This window comes from Vombatus ursinus, unplaced genomic scaffold (assembly GCF_900497805.2).
Source record: "Vombatus ursinus unplaced genomic scaffold, bare-nosed wombat genome assembly UNPS02001419.1, whole genome shotgun sequence".
In the NCBI taxonomy this organism is placed as follows: domain Eukaryota; kingdom Metazoa; phylum Chordata; class Mammalia; order Diprotodontia; family Vombatidae; genus Vombatus; species Vombatus ursinus.
The window spans coordinates 8340737-8354203 of NW_020941197.1; the positions used below are offsets into that span (position 1 = coordinate 8340737).

The 13467-nt window shown below is 35.8% G+C and overlaps 1 protein-coding gene across 21 annotated transcripts in view; it reads right to left on the reverse strand.

The window, feature by feature from the left end:
• The window catches only part of ABI3BP (ABI family member 3 binding protein), a 301260-nt gene that overhangs the window by 51638 nt on the left and 236155 nt on the right, over nucleotides 1-13467 (reverse strand). For 16 of the 21 annotated variants that reach the window (XM_027866234.1, XM_027866358.1, XM_027866341.1 and 13 more), the window contains 4 exons: nucleotides 13108-13158; nucleotides 12173-12220; nucleotides 11556-11636; nucleotides 7974-8051 (listed from right to left, as the gene is read on the reverse strand). In XM_027866234.1, coding sequence (XP_027722035.1) covers nucleotides 7974-8051; nucleotides 11556-11636; nucleotides 12173-12220; nucleotides 13108-13158 — 258 coding nt within the window. The remainder of the gene's footprint in view (nucleotides 1-7973; nucleotides 8052-11555; nucleotides 11637-12172; nucleotides 12221-13107; nucleotides 13159-13467) is intronic. The other 5 variants (XM_027866372.1, XM_027866258.1, XM_027866351.1 and 2 more) reach the window with 3 other exon arrangements.

Here is a 13467-nt window from a genome sequence, read left to right on the forward strand (position 1 = left end):
ATTATCTTAGAAATTGAGGAGATATACTAGATTATAAAATTTTAAAATGGACCTATAAGTACAAAAATATTCATAGCTGCTCTATTTGTAATGCAAAAATGCTAAAAAGAACCTATATAACTGATTAAATTATGGTATATTGACATTATATCTATATATTTTTGCCTAGACCTATGATTTCATTAGTGTAGGAAGCTCTGAGTGGAGAACTTCTATCAATGCAAATTAGATCTTTTTCCTTTTTTTTTTTACATCACCTACATTCCCCAATGCGTTTCTTCCCTTGTGCCTCTCTGAAATTGCTACCCTTTATAACAAAGAATGAGGACAACCCCTGCCCTGCAACAATTCCCCTAAACTGACCAACTCATTGAAAAACTCTGACATCTGTAGTGTTCCACACCCTAGTCCTCCCCCTCTGCATAGAAAGAAGGGAAGTGCCATCTCCTATTTAGGGATTTTTTGTAACCAAATGATTATAATTTCACAGCATTCAGTTGCATAGCATTATACATTTAGAGCTAGAAGGGACCTTAAAGGTCATTTAGTACAATCCCTTCATTTTAAAGATGAGGAAATAGAGGCTCAGGGAAATTAAGTGACTTGCTCAATATAATGATCCTATTTCAGCTCACTTTACTATGTATCACGTCATATACATCTTCCCATGCTTCTTTGCATTCATACCATTTGTTATTAACAACATTAATATTGTATTACATTAACATACTAGGACTTTTTTTCAACCATTCCCCAGTCAATGGGCATATACTTTGTTTCAATTTTTTGTTATTATTCTTTTTTTAAAAGTGCTATTAGAAATAGTGAACATGATGCTTTTTTTCTTTTTGGCGGGAGGTATATGGCTAGAGTGGTATCTTTGCGTTAAAAGATAGGGACATTTTAGTCACTTTCTTTCAATAATTCCAAACTGCTCATCCAATCAACAAGCATTTATTAAGCACTTACTGGAAGCCAGATATTGTGTTAAGTGCTGAAGATAGGAATAAAAAGCAAAAAACAGTTTCTACCTTCAAGGAACTTCCATTACAATGGAGGAAATTGGTATATATACAGAGTTAGAGAAGCAGAACTAGAATCTGACAGGGAAAGACCTCCTTGAAGAAAGTCAAGGATTTTAAGAGGGGGAGGTGAGAAGGAAGGTAGCTAAAGCACAGACGTAATGATGGAAAGGGTATCACATGTGACAAAGAACAAGCAGAAGAGCTGGATGTTGGAGTAAGTAGAGGAGATGTGTATATGTATTATATGGGTATCTATATGTAAACACGCAAATATACAATTTACAATTTAACTTATGTATAAATAGTATCATTTAGTTATAATAATATAGCATAACAAATTATATATTAATATATGTTATTATACTATAAACAGAATACAATTAATATATTTATAATACAATATAAATATATTTAATATATGTATAATATGATATAAATATATTTAATATATGTATATTATTAAAAGAATGGAAAAGTAGGAAAGGACCAAGTTGTAAAGAGCTTTAAATGACAAAGGAGTTTGTATTTGATCCTAGAGATAATAAGCAACCTCTGGAGTTTATTGAATAGGGGAGTTACATTGTCAGACCTATGTGTTAAGAAATTTGCTTTAGCAGTTGTGTGGAAGATAGCCTATTGTGGGGAGATCTTTGAGATAGGGAGACAAGCAGAGAGCTCCTTGCAATAGTGCAGGTGAGAGGTGGCGTGGGCCTGAATATACAAGAGATATTGTGAAGGTAGAAACTATACGATTTGTCAGATGATTGGAACTAATTCACGTTTCTACCAACAGTGTACTAGTAAAATATGCATGTATATTTCCACAAACCCTTCAGCATCGATTACTGCTGTCTTATTTCATCTTTGCTAATTTGCTAGGTATGAGGTAAAACTTCAGAACTCTTTTGATTTGCATTTTTCTCAGTGATTTGGCATATTTTTATGTGTTTTTAAAAATTAATTTGTAATTCTTTAAAGAATTCTTTGTTTTTATTCTTTGATCATTTATTTATTGGGGAAAGATTTTTATTTTTCATGTATTTCTGTTAGTTGCCTGGATATCTTTAAAATCTGACTCTTTTCAGAGATATTTGATACATCCCCCCCAATACTTTCCTTTTTATCCTTGTTGCATTAATTTTGTTTGTGCAAAGATTTTCATTTTCATATAATCAAAATTATTGTTTTTGTCTTTTGTGATTGCCCCAATCCATTGTATGGTTGAAAATTTACCCCCTAGACATAGCTATGTATCTGATCTGGTCTTCTTCTAAAAATTTTTTTTTTTATGATATGATCTTTGATATTCAGGTGACATATCCATTTTGAGTTTATTTTTGTATATGTTGCAAAATGTTGGTCCAAACCTAATTTCTTCCAGGCTACTTTTCTAAACTTTGTTATTTTTCAGTTGTTTTGGTCATGTCTGACTCTTTGTGACCTCATTTAGGGTTTTCTTGGCAAAGATACTGGTGCAGTTTGCCATTTCCTTCTCCAGCTCATTTTACAGATGAGGAAACTGAGGCAAACAGGGTTAAGTGACTTGCCCCAGGTCACATAGCTAGTAAGTATCTGAGGTCAGATCTGAACTCAGCAGATGAGTCTTCTTTATTCCAGACCCAGCACTCTAGTTTTCCAATCAGTTCTTGTCAAATAGGGTGTTGTTCCCTAGAAATTTATGATCCTGAGTTTATTGTGCACTAGAAATTGAGTTCAATTATTTTTGATTCTTCTTTGTCCAGTACATACATATTGTACATGTCTGTGCTCTCCAGGAGTTTTTCAGGGTAGGGAACTCTGGCGAGTTGGTGATATTTCCTCTGTAAGTGCAGTAGTTCAAACCGTAAATGAACTGTGCCCACTAGCATTACAACTGGGATTGAACAAAAAAAAAACCTTTCATATGAAGAATTTTAAAAACATGCAATATATTTGATCTCTTACATTTCAGGTTGGATGGTTGTTTTGGATTTAAGTTAGGGAGGCACATTTTTTAAATGTAATATTAAAGTGGAAAAAAACCATGGATATAATTGCTGAATTCTTTTTAGAAAGCACACTGGGTTTCAGCCCACATACCGCAAGCCTGCTGTGAGACAATTACGGCAAAAAAGGGGGGGGGCTAAAAGCTGAAAGAGCATAACTAAAGGAAAGCAATAATTGATATTTGCTTATGTGGTAACACTTTTGGACAAGTTTTCCAAGATGATCTGACTGTCTCAATCCTATAGATAAAAGTCGAACAGGAGATCTGGGGGAAAAGAAGTGGGTGCTCAGCTACGACTGAACACATGCAGTTCATCTTGTTTGCTAATAAGTTAACATTAGCTTTTTTTTTCTTTCCATTTTTGTGTTCTAGACTCAAACTCAAAGGTTGCAATTCTGGATTATTATTTTGACCTTTGTGTGGATGATAGTGAATTTGACATTATTTGGAGAAAATGTCAGATATTTATGTGATCATTCTACTGGAAAACACAATTGCACTTGTCTAAGAATATGTAACTGGGGAATGACAGTTACTTTTTTCCCCCCATAAATTAAGGCCAGTGACTGTTTTCAGACGTCTGTCCCTCCTATTCATTGTTCTGTCTTCAAAAAGTTTGATACTTCCTTTGCTTTTCATTTACTTAGCTCAAATGGAATCTCCGGAAGGAAATTGCTTTCTCTGAAGTTACAATCTCTTAATTGCCAAATCTTATGGTATTTTCTTGGGCCTCTCTGCAGCATTTGGCAAGGTTGACCTTGTGTTTTTCCTGAATACTCTCTGTTCTCTGGGTTTTCAGGACCACTACTTTCTCCTGGTTTTTCCTCTTTCCTTTTTGATTTCTCAGTCTTCTCTGTCAAATCATCATCAATATGATTCCCCGCAGTGGGTACGTCCAAAGACTCTGTTCTTGGCCTTTTTCTCATTCTATACTCTCTTAGTGACTTCTTTAGCTCCCATGGATTTTATTCCTATCTCTATGTAGGAGAGTTCCAGATCTATATATTTCTGCCCATGTCTCTCCTGATCTCTCTTTACCCATTGTCTATAGGAAATTTCAAAACGAATGTTCCAGAGACATCTCAAAGTCATCATGTCCAAAACTGAATTCATTGTCTTTCCTCCTCAAACCCACTCTCTATCACACTTCCTTATTTTTCTCAAGAGTACTACATTCTTCCAGTGCCCCATGTTCATAACTCTGATATCATCCTCAACTTTTTACACTTTATAAATCTCGGCTCTGCTCCCACATCTTTTGTATCTTCCCATTTCTCCACATAACCACCACTTCAATTCTGGCCCTTATCACCTCTTGCCTGGACTATAGCAATAGGCCCCTGATTAGTCTCCCTGACTCATTTCTCCATATTCCAATCTACACAGCTGCTAAAGTGATTTTCCTTAAGTAGAGATATGACTATATCATTCCCCTATTCACTAAACTGCAGTAACTCTCTAGTGACTCAATGATAAACATAATCTTTTTCTTTTGAAACTTTTCAAAACCTCACCCTAATTTATCCTTCCAGCATCATTATACAGTTGTCCTCTGTCCATACTATAACCCAGTCAAACTGACCTTCTCTCTGTTCCTCAGACACAGTATTCCAGCTTCTAGCTTCTCACCTTTGCACTGGCCATTCCCCAAACCTAGAATACACTCCCTTCTCATCTCTATGTTATTGAATCTCTCATTTCTTTCAAGACTCAGCTTAAGCACCATTTTCTATATGAATTCTTTCCTGATTCTAACTGCAGATGCCCTTCTTTACTAAAGATCTTGAATTTAACAATTTTATTTTTGTCATTATTTACCTTAATTTATTAATTATTCTATGTATATTTATTTTATACATCACATGTGCATACACATATGTATCTATATGTGTGTGCGTTATATACATATGTGAGTGTATTATGGATGTATACATGTCATACTCCAATTTGATATTAAATGTAAATTGCTTAAATACAATGATGATTTCATATATTTTTTATGGTCTTTGTAGCCCCGGAGTTTTGCATAGTGCCTGGAACATAGCAGGTACTTAATAAATGCTGCTCATTGATTGAGAGAAACCATTTTACAAATGGTAAACCTGTACATTATAGCAAGATCAAAGTACCTTTTAGGGGGAAGGGAGAAGAGGGAGTCAGGGCAGAAGAGAGGAAAGAAGAGGGAGGAAGGAGAAAGGTTGGGGGGGGGAGGAAGAGGGAGAAAGAGAGAGAGACACAGAGAAAGAGAGACACAGAGAGAGAGAGAGAGAGAGACAGAGAAAGAGAGAGAGGGAGGATATGAATCTGTGTGATCCTATAAATGGAAGGATTTAGATATTAGCATTTTCCTGGAACAGAAACTAGAAAGTCATGGGGAAAAAAACCTCACCACAAATCTATCATTCATCTTGAATGAATACCAAGGTTCAATCTGTGCTGTACTTGCTTAAATGAAACCTTACCTCTTACCCTCCTGCTCTATGCCTTCCATTCCCACCACCCCACTGAAACTGTTCCCTTGAAAGACAGAACGTTTTGCTTGCTGCTGTTTGTTTAGGACATAAGTTTTTTGACTTTTCTCTGGCACTTGCCTCTCTTGGCCATCTCTGTGTTCCTGAAAAGCTCCTGTAGCACTGCTGTATACTGGTTCTCCCATTCCTACAGCTATTTCTGCTTTGTCTCCTATTTCCAGTCCTGTGAGCTGTACGAGGCTCAGTCATCAGCCCTTGCTCTCTCTCTTCAACTTCTCCCTTAGAGATCTCCAAAACTAATTATTTTGGAATTCAAGGTCTTTCTTTCATAAACTTGCTTTATGGCTCAGTGGAAAGAATTCTGGATTCAGGGTAGGTGGAACTGGATAAGAATTCCAATTCTTCTTGTTGCTATTGATGTAACCTTGGACAAATTACTTCAACTCTTTGAGCCTCAGTTTTTTCATCTGTAAAATGAAGGAGTTTGGCTAGATGATCTTAAAGGTATTTTCCAGTGCAAAATCCTATGATCCTACCCATCCAACCTAATGTCCAAGTGCTCCTTAGCACAGATTCTCCATTCCATGTAGTCTGGAATCCTCAAAGTCAATGGATATGCTATGATACTTCCTCATACTGATTTTACATGTACACTTAGCCCTTGTTTGCAATGTCCTATCTCCTCCCTTCTGACCTCAAAATATCATTTAAAGCTATGTTCAAATCTTGCATTCTCTGCAAATGCTTCTTTCACTCTCTGGTCCACTTTGACATCTCCCTTTCCTGCCCACCCCCAATAACATCTGCTCTTTGTGCCCGTTATGTGGCATACTCTCTTAAATGGTTATACCTAATTCTGCATGCATTAGATCTTTTTCCACCAGTAGGTGTGTAAGCTGCTTGTGGCCAGGTTTCTTTTGTCTAATGTGGTGTTGGTCGTATAGAAAGCGTTCCATAAACAGAGGATAGGAACATGACCTGTGATTTCATTACTATAGGGAACTCCTAGGTGAGGAAATTCTCTATCACAGAAGGTTGGCACCTTCTCTACAATTTATAATATCATCAAGTTGCCTAGCACAGAGGTATCAAACATACTGCCACAACTCCCTTGAGTGTCAAGTACCACTGGAACCAGATTCAAATGCAATTGGGAAATATTTAACAAAATGAAAAAATACAATAAATACAGATAAGATCACATTTTAAAACTAAATCAATATTTAGCCTGTAGGGATCCTTTTGGTCAACTAGGTGGCCTAGTGGGTGTAGAGTGGTAGGCCTAGAACTGGGAAGACTCATTTTCCTGAGTTCAAATCTGGCCTCAGACACTTCCTAGCTATATGACCTTGGGCAAGTCACTTAACACTGTTTGCCTGTATAGTAACAACAACAACAATAACAACAAGGGATCCTTACATATAGATTTTGTTGTTGTTCAGTCGTTTCAGTCAGTTCTGCCTCTTTGTGACGCCATTTTGGTTTTCATGGCAAAGGTAATTGAGTGGTTGGCCATTTCCTTCTCCAGGTCATTTTACAACTGAGGAAACTGAGGCAAACAGGGGTAAGTGACTTACCCAGGATCACACAGCTAGTAAGTGTCTGAGGCCAGATTTGAACTCAGGAAGATGAAACTTCTTTACTCCAGGAGCCCTCTATTCTATGAGCCACCTAGCTACCCCTATGTATAGATTAGTGGCCTCCATTTCATTGTGGCCCAGAGCACTAAGAAATTAAGTAATTTGCCTAGATTCACACAGTCATGGACTTAGCCTATGTGTCAGAGGAAGAATTTGAATCCAGGCCTTCCCAGCTTTGAGACTATATCTCTATCCACTACACCACCCTGCTTCTGAAAGTGGCTAGACCAGCTGACTTTTAATTGTATATGAAAAACAATGTTGTAAAAAAAAAGACATAAAACATAGTGGACTCTAGGAGAGCAAGTCAGAGATGAGACAGGCATGAGAGAACTGGTCTGGGATTAAGAGGACCTGAGTTTTATTTCAGCTCTTTCTTTACCTGTGAGACCTTAGGCGAATCACTTTAGCTCTTTGAGACTCAGTTTTCTCATTTGTCAAATAGGTAGGTTGGACTAGGTGATTTCTAGGAACATTTCAGTTCAGATAGAGAAACGGAGCAGTAGGTGAGGAAGAGAGAGGGGCAACTAGAGAGATAAACAGACCAACAAAGGCAGAGATCCTTTCTGTAGGACAGAAGGGGAAAAAATGAGACAGAAAAGTAAGAATCTGACAGAAAAAATGAAGAGTACCTTCATTTTCAATTCCTCACTTCAAGAAACATAACTAAAATTTAAAAACACTGTCTATACATCTTGTTAAATTTAAAGCATTTAGATCTGTACCTGTGAATAGAAAAAAAAAATAAGTCCCTATCTGTGATAATGGAAATCTTATTCTTGAGAGGGAATTTCTTCCTTGATTTAAAATGGAAAAGTAACTATCCAGTGATGAGGAAAACTATTATTACCCTGAGTTGTCCTTGTTCGCTTAGGTGTTCGAGGAGTCTTTGTGGTGGCTGGTTGCTGAGTGGATTGACCTGTTTCTGCTGAGAGGGGAAAAAAGGCATATATTGAGATGTCTAAAGAGAAATTAAGAGAAGAGCACCAATTTATTGTAGTTAATAAAACTGTTTCCTTAAATAGAGTTGACAACTGTGTAAATATTTCTCTCTATGGACAACAAAATAGAATGTAGAAAATGGATACATAAAATAGGAATTTTTCACTTTCTTTACTGGCATATAATAAATCACATAGTGTGGGAGAACATAATAGGAAGGGAATAAATATTTATATTTAATTACTACTATGTGCCTGGCACTGTGCTTATTTGATCCTCACAGAAATCCTGTGAGTTAGATACTGTTAATCAATAAACATTTACTAAGCACCTATTTATTATGTGCCAAGCATTATTTGCCCCATTTTACAGTTGAGGCAACTGAGGCAAAGAGTGGCTAAGTGACTTGCCCAGGGTCGGGCAGCTAGCAAATGTCTAAGTTCTGATCTGAACTCAGGTTTCTTGACTCCAGGCTCTCTGTGCCACCTAGCTGCCTATAGATAATAATAATAATGATGATGATGAAAATAATTATATGTAGCATAACACATTATGCAATATACAATAATTATAATATAAATATATAGGTAATGCTTTTATTCTCCATTGTCACATTCTCCTGTTTGCTTATACAGTTCTCTATTACATTATATAGACATAGCAAATTATTCATTTTGTAACATATAGGCAATTAATGAAATACTTGTAAGCAGTCACATGGAATCATAGGGTTATGGACAGAATAGATCTCACAGGCCACTATTTTAACCCTCTTATTTTACAGGTGAAGAAACTGGGACTACAATACAATATGTAGCTTTCTCATTGTCACATGACTGGATAGCTATTTTTTTTTTATTTTGTATTTTTATCTCCTATACCTACATATTGCCTTTTATAGTCAGAGCTGTAATTAGGAATTTTTTTGTGCCCAGGACAAGTAACACAACCGTGCTTGGAGCAAACAGTATGGAACATTCCTTAATTTAAGGGTAGGGGGAAACAGGCACTGGGAAACTGGACTGAGGCCACTTCTGGGGAGAGTGCCCTGCACTAAAGGTCAGAAAGGAGGACTTTTATTCTGAGTCACAACTAGTAGGCTTTTATTTACTCATTCATTTATTTTTACTAACTATTCTTATTAACTAGGCTCTAAGATCTTTGTTTTCTACGATGCTGAAGGGCCACAAATGTTATTAGTCCACTCCAGATTCCACATCCTGTGACAAAGAAATATTAAATAAAAATAGAATGGTTATGTGAAAATAATCACATTCAACTGTACGTAAGAAGCCCTTACAGCTAGGTGGTACAGTGGATAGAAAGCATGGGCCTGAAGTCAGGAAGACTCATCTTCCTGAGTTCAAATCTAGCCTCAGAGGCTTACTAGCTGTGTAACCCTGGGTAAATCACTTCACCCTATTTTCCTCTGTTTTTCATCTGCAAAATGAGCTGGCGAAGGAAATGGCAAACTGCTCTACTGCCTTTGCCAAGGAAACTCCAAATCAGGTCACAAAGAGTTGGACATGCTGCAAATGACTGAACCATAAGATTTCCTGGATTGGGAGTGGATCATTTATTTGAGTTATAGATGGAAAATGCATTTAATTTGCTGTTCTCTACCAAAATTAGTCATTATTGAGATCTTTAGTTTTCTATTTCCTCACTGAAAATTTATCTTTTCCTGAGGAAAGAATTGTTTTTTTTAAATGTTGTCAATTACTTAATCTCAGCAGAGAGATTCATGGTGGAACTAAACTTCCCATGCAAACCAATGGTTTTATTTAAAGGGAATGGAAGAGAGAAAGTAAGGCAGTGGGTATGTGTGTATGTGTGTTTGTGTATTTGTGGTACATATTGTGGTTGGGTAACCCCAACAAAATCACAAGTCTAAAAAACTGGTTTTCATGCTAATTTTAAGTCATACCAGACAAATTGTGATTTCTGTTGATTCTGATTGCTTAGATGATCCATTTTGTCAAAATTTTTATTTCCTAGAGAGTTCTATTATTCCTTCTTATTCAACCCTACTCAGCATTTCAAGTCTTTGCATTGAAAATAACTTGAGAATTCTTCAATAAGAGCTTTGCCATAGTTTCATTTTGTTTCTTTGTCTCTTTTCCTTTCCTCATGCATGGCACAAAGTAGGTGTTTCACCTTGCAGTGAAATAACTTTCTATTTTGGAAAAGATAATAGGTACATGTAACTAGAGAAAATCTCTAACTAGTCTGAAAGTAATCATCTTTCATGGGATGGGATTTCATTAAAAATGGCACTTTGAACACTGGGATAACTGAATGTTGGGAAATACTATAGTGAGCTAATGCCACCAGAAATCGGGAAAGGGAAAGTAAATCATGGCCACTCTTAACCAAAGTGTACTTTGTCAAGTTATACAAGGGAAACACTCAAATTCTGATAAAAACATTTCTATAATGAATGGATTATAATGCAAGCAACTAAAGCTTACAGAGATGGCCTGTATGGATCTAGAGATTGGATGGTTTTTATTCTATAAGAAAGTGTTCTGAAATTAAAAAACAGCAACACTATAATACTCCTCTTTGGTGGTAAGCTGGTGTTTTGTTATTAAAAACTAGTTTCTTTAGTAATAAGAAAACCAGAAAATAGCTCTTCTCCTAAATAATCATATTAGGGTATCTTTACTATATAATTATAATAAATGTAATTTATTTTATTTTGGACATCTTGGATATCATTTTTTTGAGGGGGTGCCCTGGAACAATGATTTCATTGATGTAGGAAAATCTCAGTATAGAAATTCCCTCCACTGATAATTCATTTGTAAATTATAGAATAGGAAGTTACCTGGGGCATTGATTTGTCAAACGATTTGACCATGGTAATACATATGCATATGTATGTATGTGTATATATGCATATACCTACATGTATATATAAATATATATGTATACATACATAGATAAATATAAATATATAGATAGATATAAACATATAGATATCTGTGAGGCAGACCTTGACCTGAAGTGTCCCTGATTTCAAGACTGGCTTTCCATCCACCATGCAATGCTCCCACTCAATTTGGATAATATACATTCTAATAATTTCTGATGTGGTCATTCTACCAAAATGAGCTCCCAAAATGAGCACGAATGGGCAGATTTAATAAATATTACTACTTATAGATGTTTGGGCTGCTCTTTAGGCTATTTGAATGATACCATTTTTAAAAGCAAAATTGTTTGAAAGTTCTGTAATCTCTCTCTTTTTTAAATATGTTGATTCCTCTGCTCCCAAGACTTCACAAAACAACCTGGGAATGAGAGAATTAAGAATGTTTCTATCCAATAAAATCAAAATCTTATCTTCCTTTCAGATTGGAGAAAGGCAGTTTTCTGTTATTTGAAAGAAAGTTATTCAAGATTATTTGAAATAAATTCATAGGCTACTATAATGCAGTTGCTAAGAGACTCATAATTCAACAGAAATATCAAAACAAGAGTTTACCGGGTGTGGTTTGTAGTACGTCTTGACTTGGACTTGGTGAAATCTTAGGCTTAAAAGGAATGCCCTTTGTCCCTGTAGGAGCTGGAAAAAAAAGTCCAAAGTTGTAAGCTAGTCAGATTCAATATCTACAACACTAGGTCAAATGCAAAGCATACGCAGCATACCATGGACTGAAACAGAAAATGACGGCCTTTAGATGAAAAATGGAGAAAAAAAGCAATGAAATGAATTTTCAGGAAAATGATTTTAGAATATGAAAATGAGTTTTAAAATATGAAATGCTTTTGGAACATGCAGCTTATAATTTGGCAAGAATTGAGAATGCTACTCGATCCAGTGATAGAACTTTCACAGTCACAGTTCAGAGCAAAACAAGACCACTGCCTTAATTGTAGTGAAAACTTTTTTTTTTCTATTTGGAAACAACAAAAATGCAGTGTTTCAATGTCTTCTACGCCAAAGGACAAAGGAACCTAGCAAAAATAAAATGAAAAGAGAATAGGATGGAATAGGATGTAGAAAAAAAATGGTGACACAAGATGATCATTTCAAGGAGGACTTGCAGCAAAGAGAAAACAGAAAGTTAGGATTTTTCAACAAGGGAGAGTGAACATTACCCATTGTTGACTTTGATGGTTCAATTCTAAATGTAACAGGTTCCAGGACTATGTCAAAAGCAAAACAAACACACAGACACACATAAACATTTGTGAGAATAACTACCTGTTCAACACAGATTTCTTTACTTCTAGGTATAGCCAAACAATACATAACATTTATAGTTTCTTTATCCTGAGAAAATCTTTATAGTAGGAAACTTAAGGGCCCACCCTTAAGGAGAATTGTTTAGGTAACTTAGGTTAGTATGTGAACTCTCAATCCTTACCTTCTGTCATGCAGGAAAAATGTTGGTGGGTGCGCAAATTACTACCTTAAGAGGAGACTCACAACTCTAACTTCATCTGATCAGTATGTCATCATTTTGGAAATATTTGAGAGCTCAATCTGTAATAATTTCTGATATTTTTTAGCACATATCCTCTCTTGAAAAGTGGTTCAGTACTCTGATCAAGCAACAATCAATTACAAATGATGAGGAAGCCTGTTGCCCATCTCCTGAAAGAGAGCAATGAGCTCTCGATGCAAAATGAGAGAGTTTTAGACCTGGCCAATGCAGGAATTCACCTGGTTCTACTATGAATATTTCTTACCAAGGTTTAACTTTCTTCTCTACCTTTTTCTTTGGGGGAGGGAAGGAATAGGGAAAGAAAATAAATGTTCATTAATCGAAAAAAAGTTAAATTAAAAAAAATCATTCTGGTGTAAATAGTGAAAAGGGGTGGGTTTTTGGCTTGCTTGCTTTTATCCACATTATTAGGGGAATATCTTCCAGCAAGATAGCAGTGTGATTTAATCATAAAAATACACATATTTATATGCAAGCTTCTCTTAACATTATCTTCAGTGATACCAAAAACATCTGTATTCATCTCAAGGAATAAGTTTTGAAAGAGCCATCTCACTATCTTGAAAAACAAAATAATGCATTTACCAGGTTTGGTCTGAGAGACATCTGGGCCTGGTTTATGTACATTTCTGGGAGCTGAAAGAAAAAGCCCAGGTTATAAGACATTGTGTTCTTTAGGCATCACACCTGGTATCTAACAAAACAGGGACATGAAATACCTCAAGCATGAATGATGGAATGAATAATCTTTTGTTAGTCATGGGGGAAAATGCAGCTTGTGAATTTTTTAAAATGGAAAAAATGGAATTGCCTCGGAAAGGGTTTTGAGATAGTCAGACAAAAATATGGAATTCACATTTTGAAACTGTCAGGAAATAGAGGGAAACAGCTAACATAAGAGGATGGATTTGCTTTGAGTTTTATTTCATGGCAGACAGTCTTTTG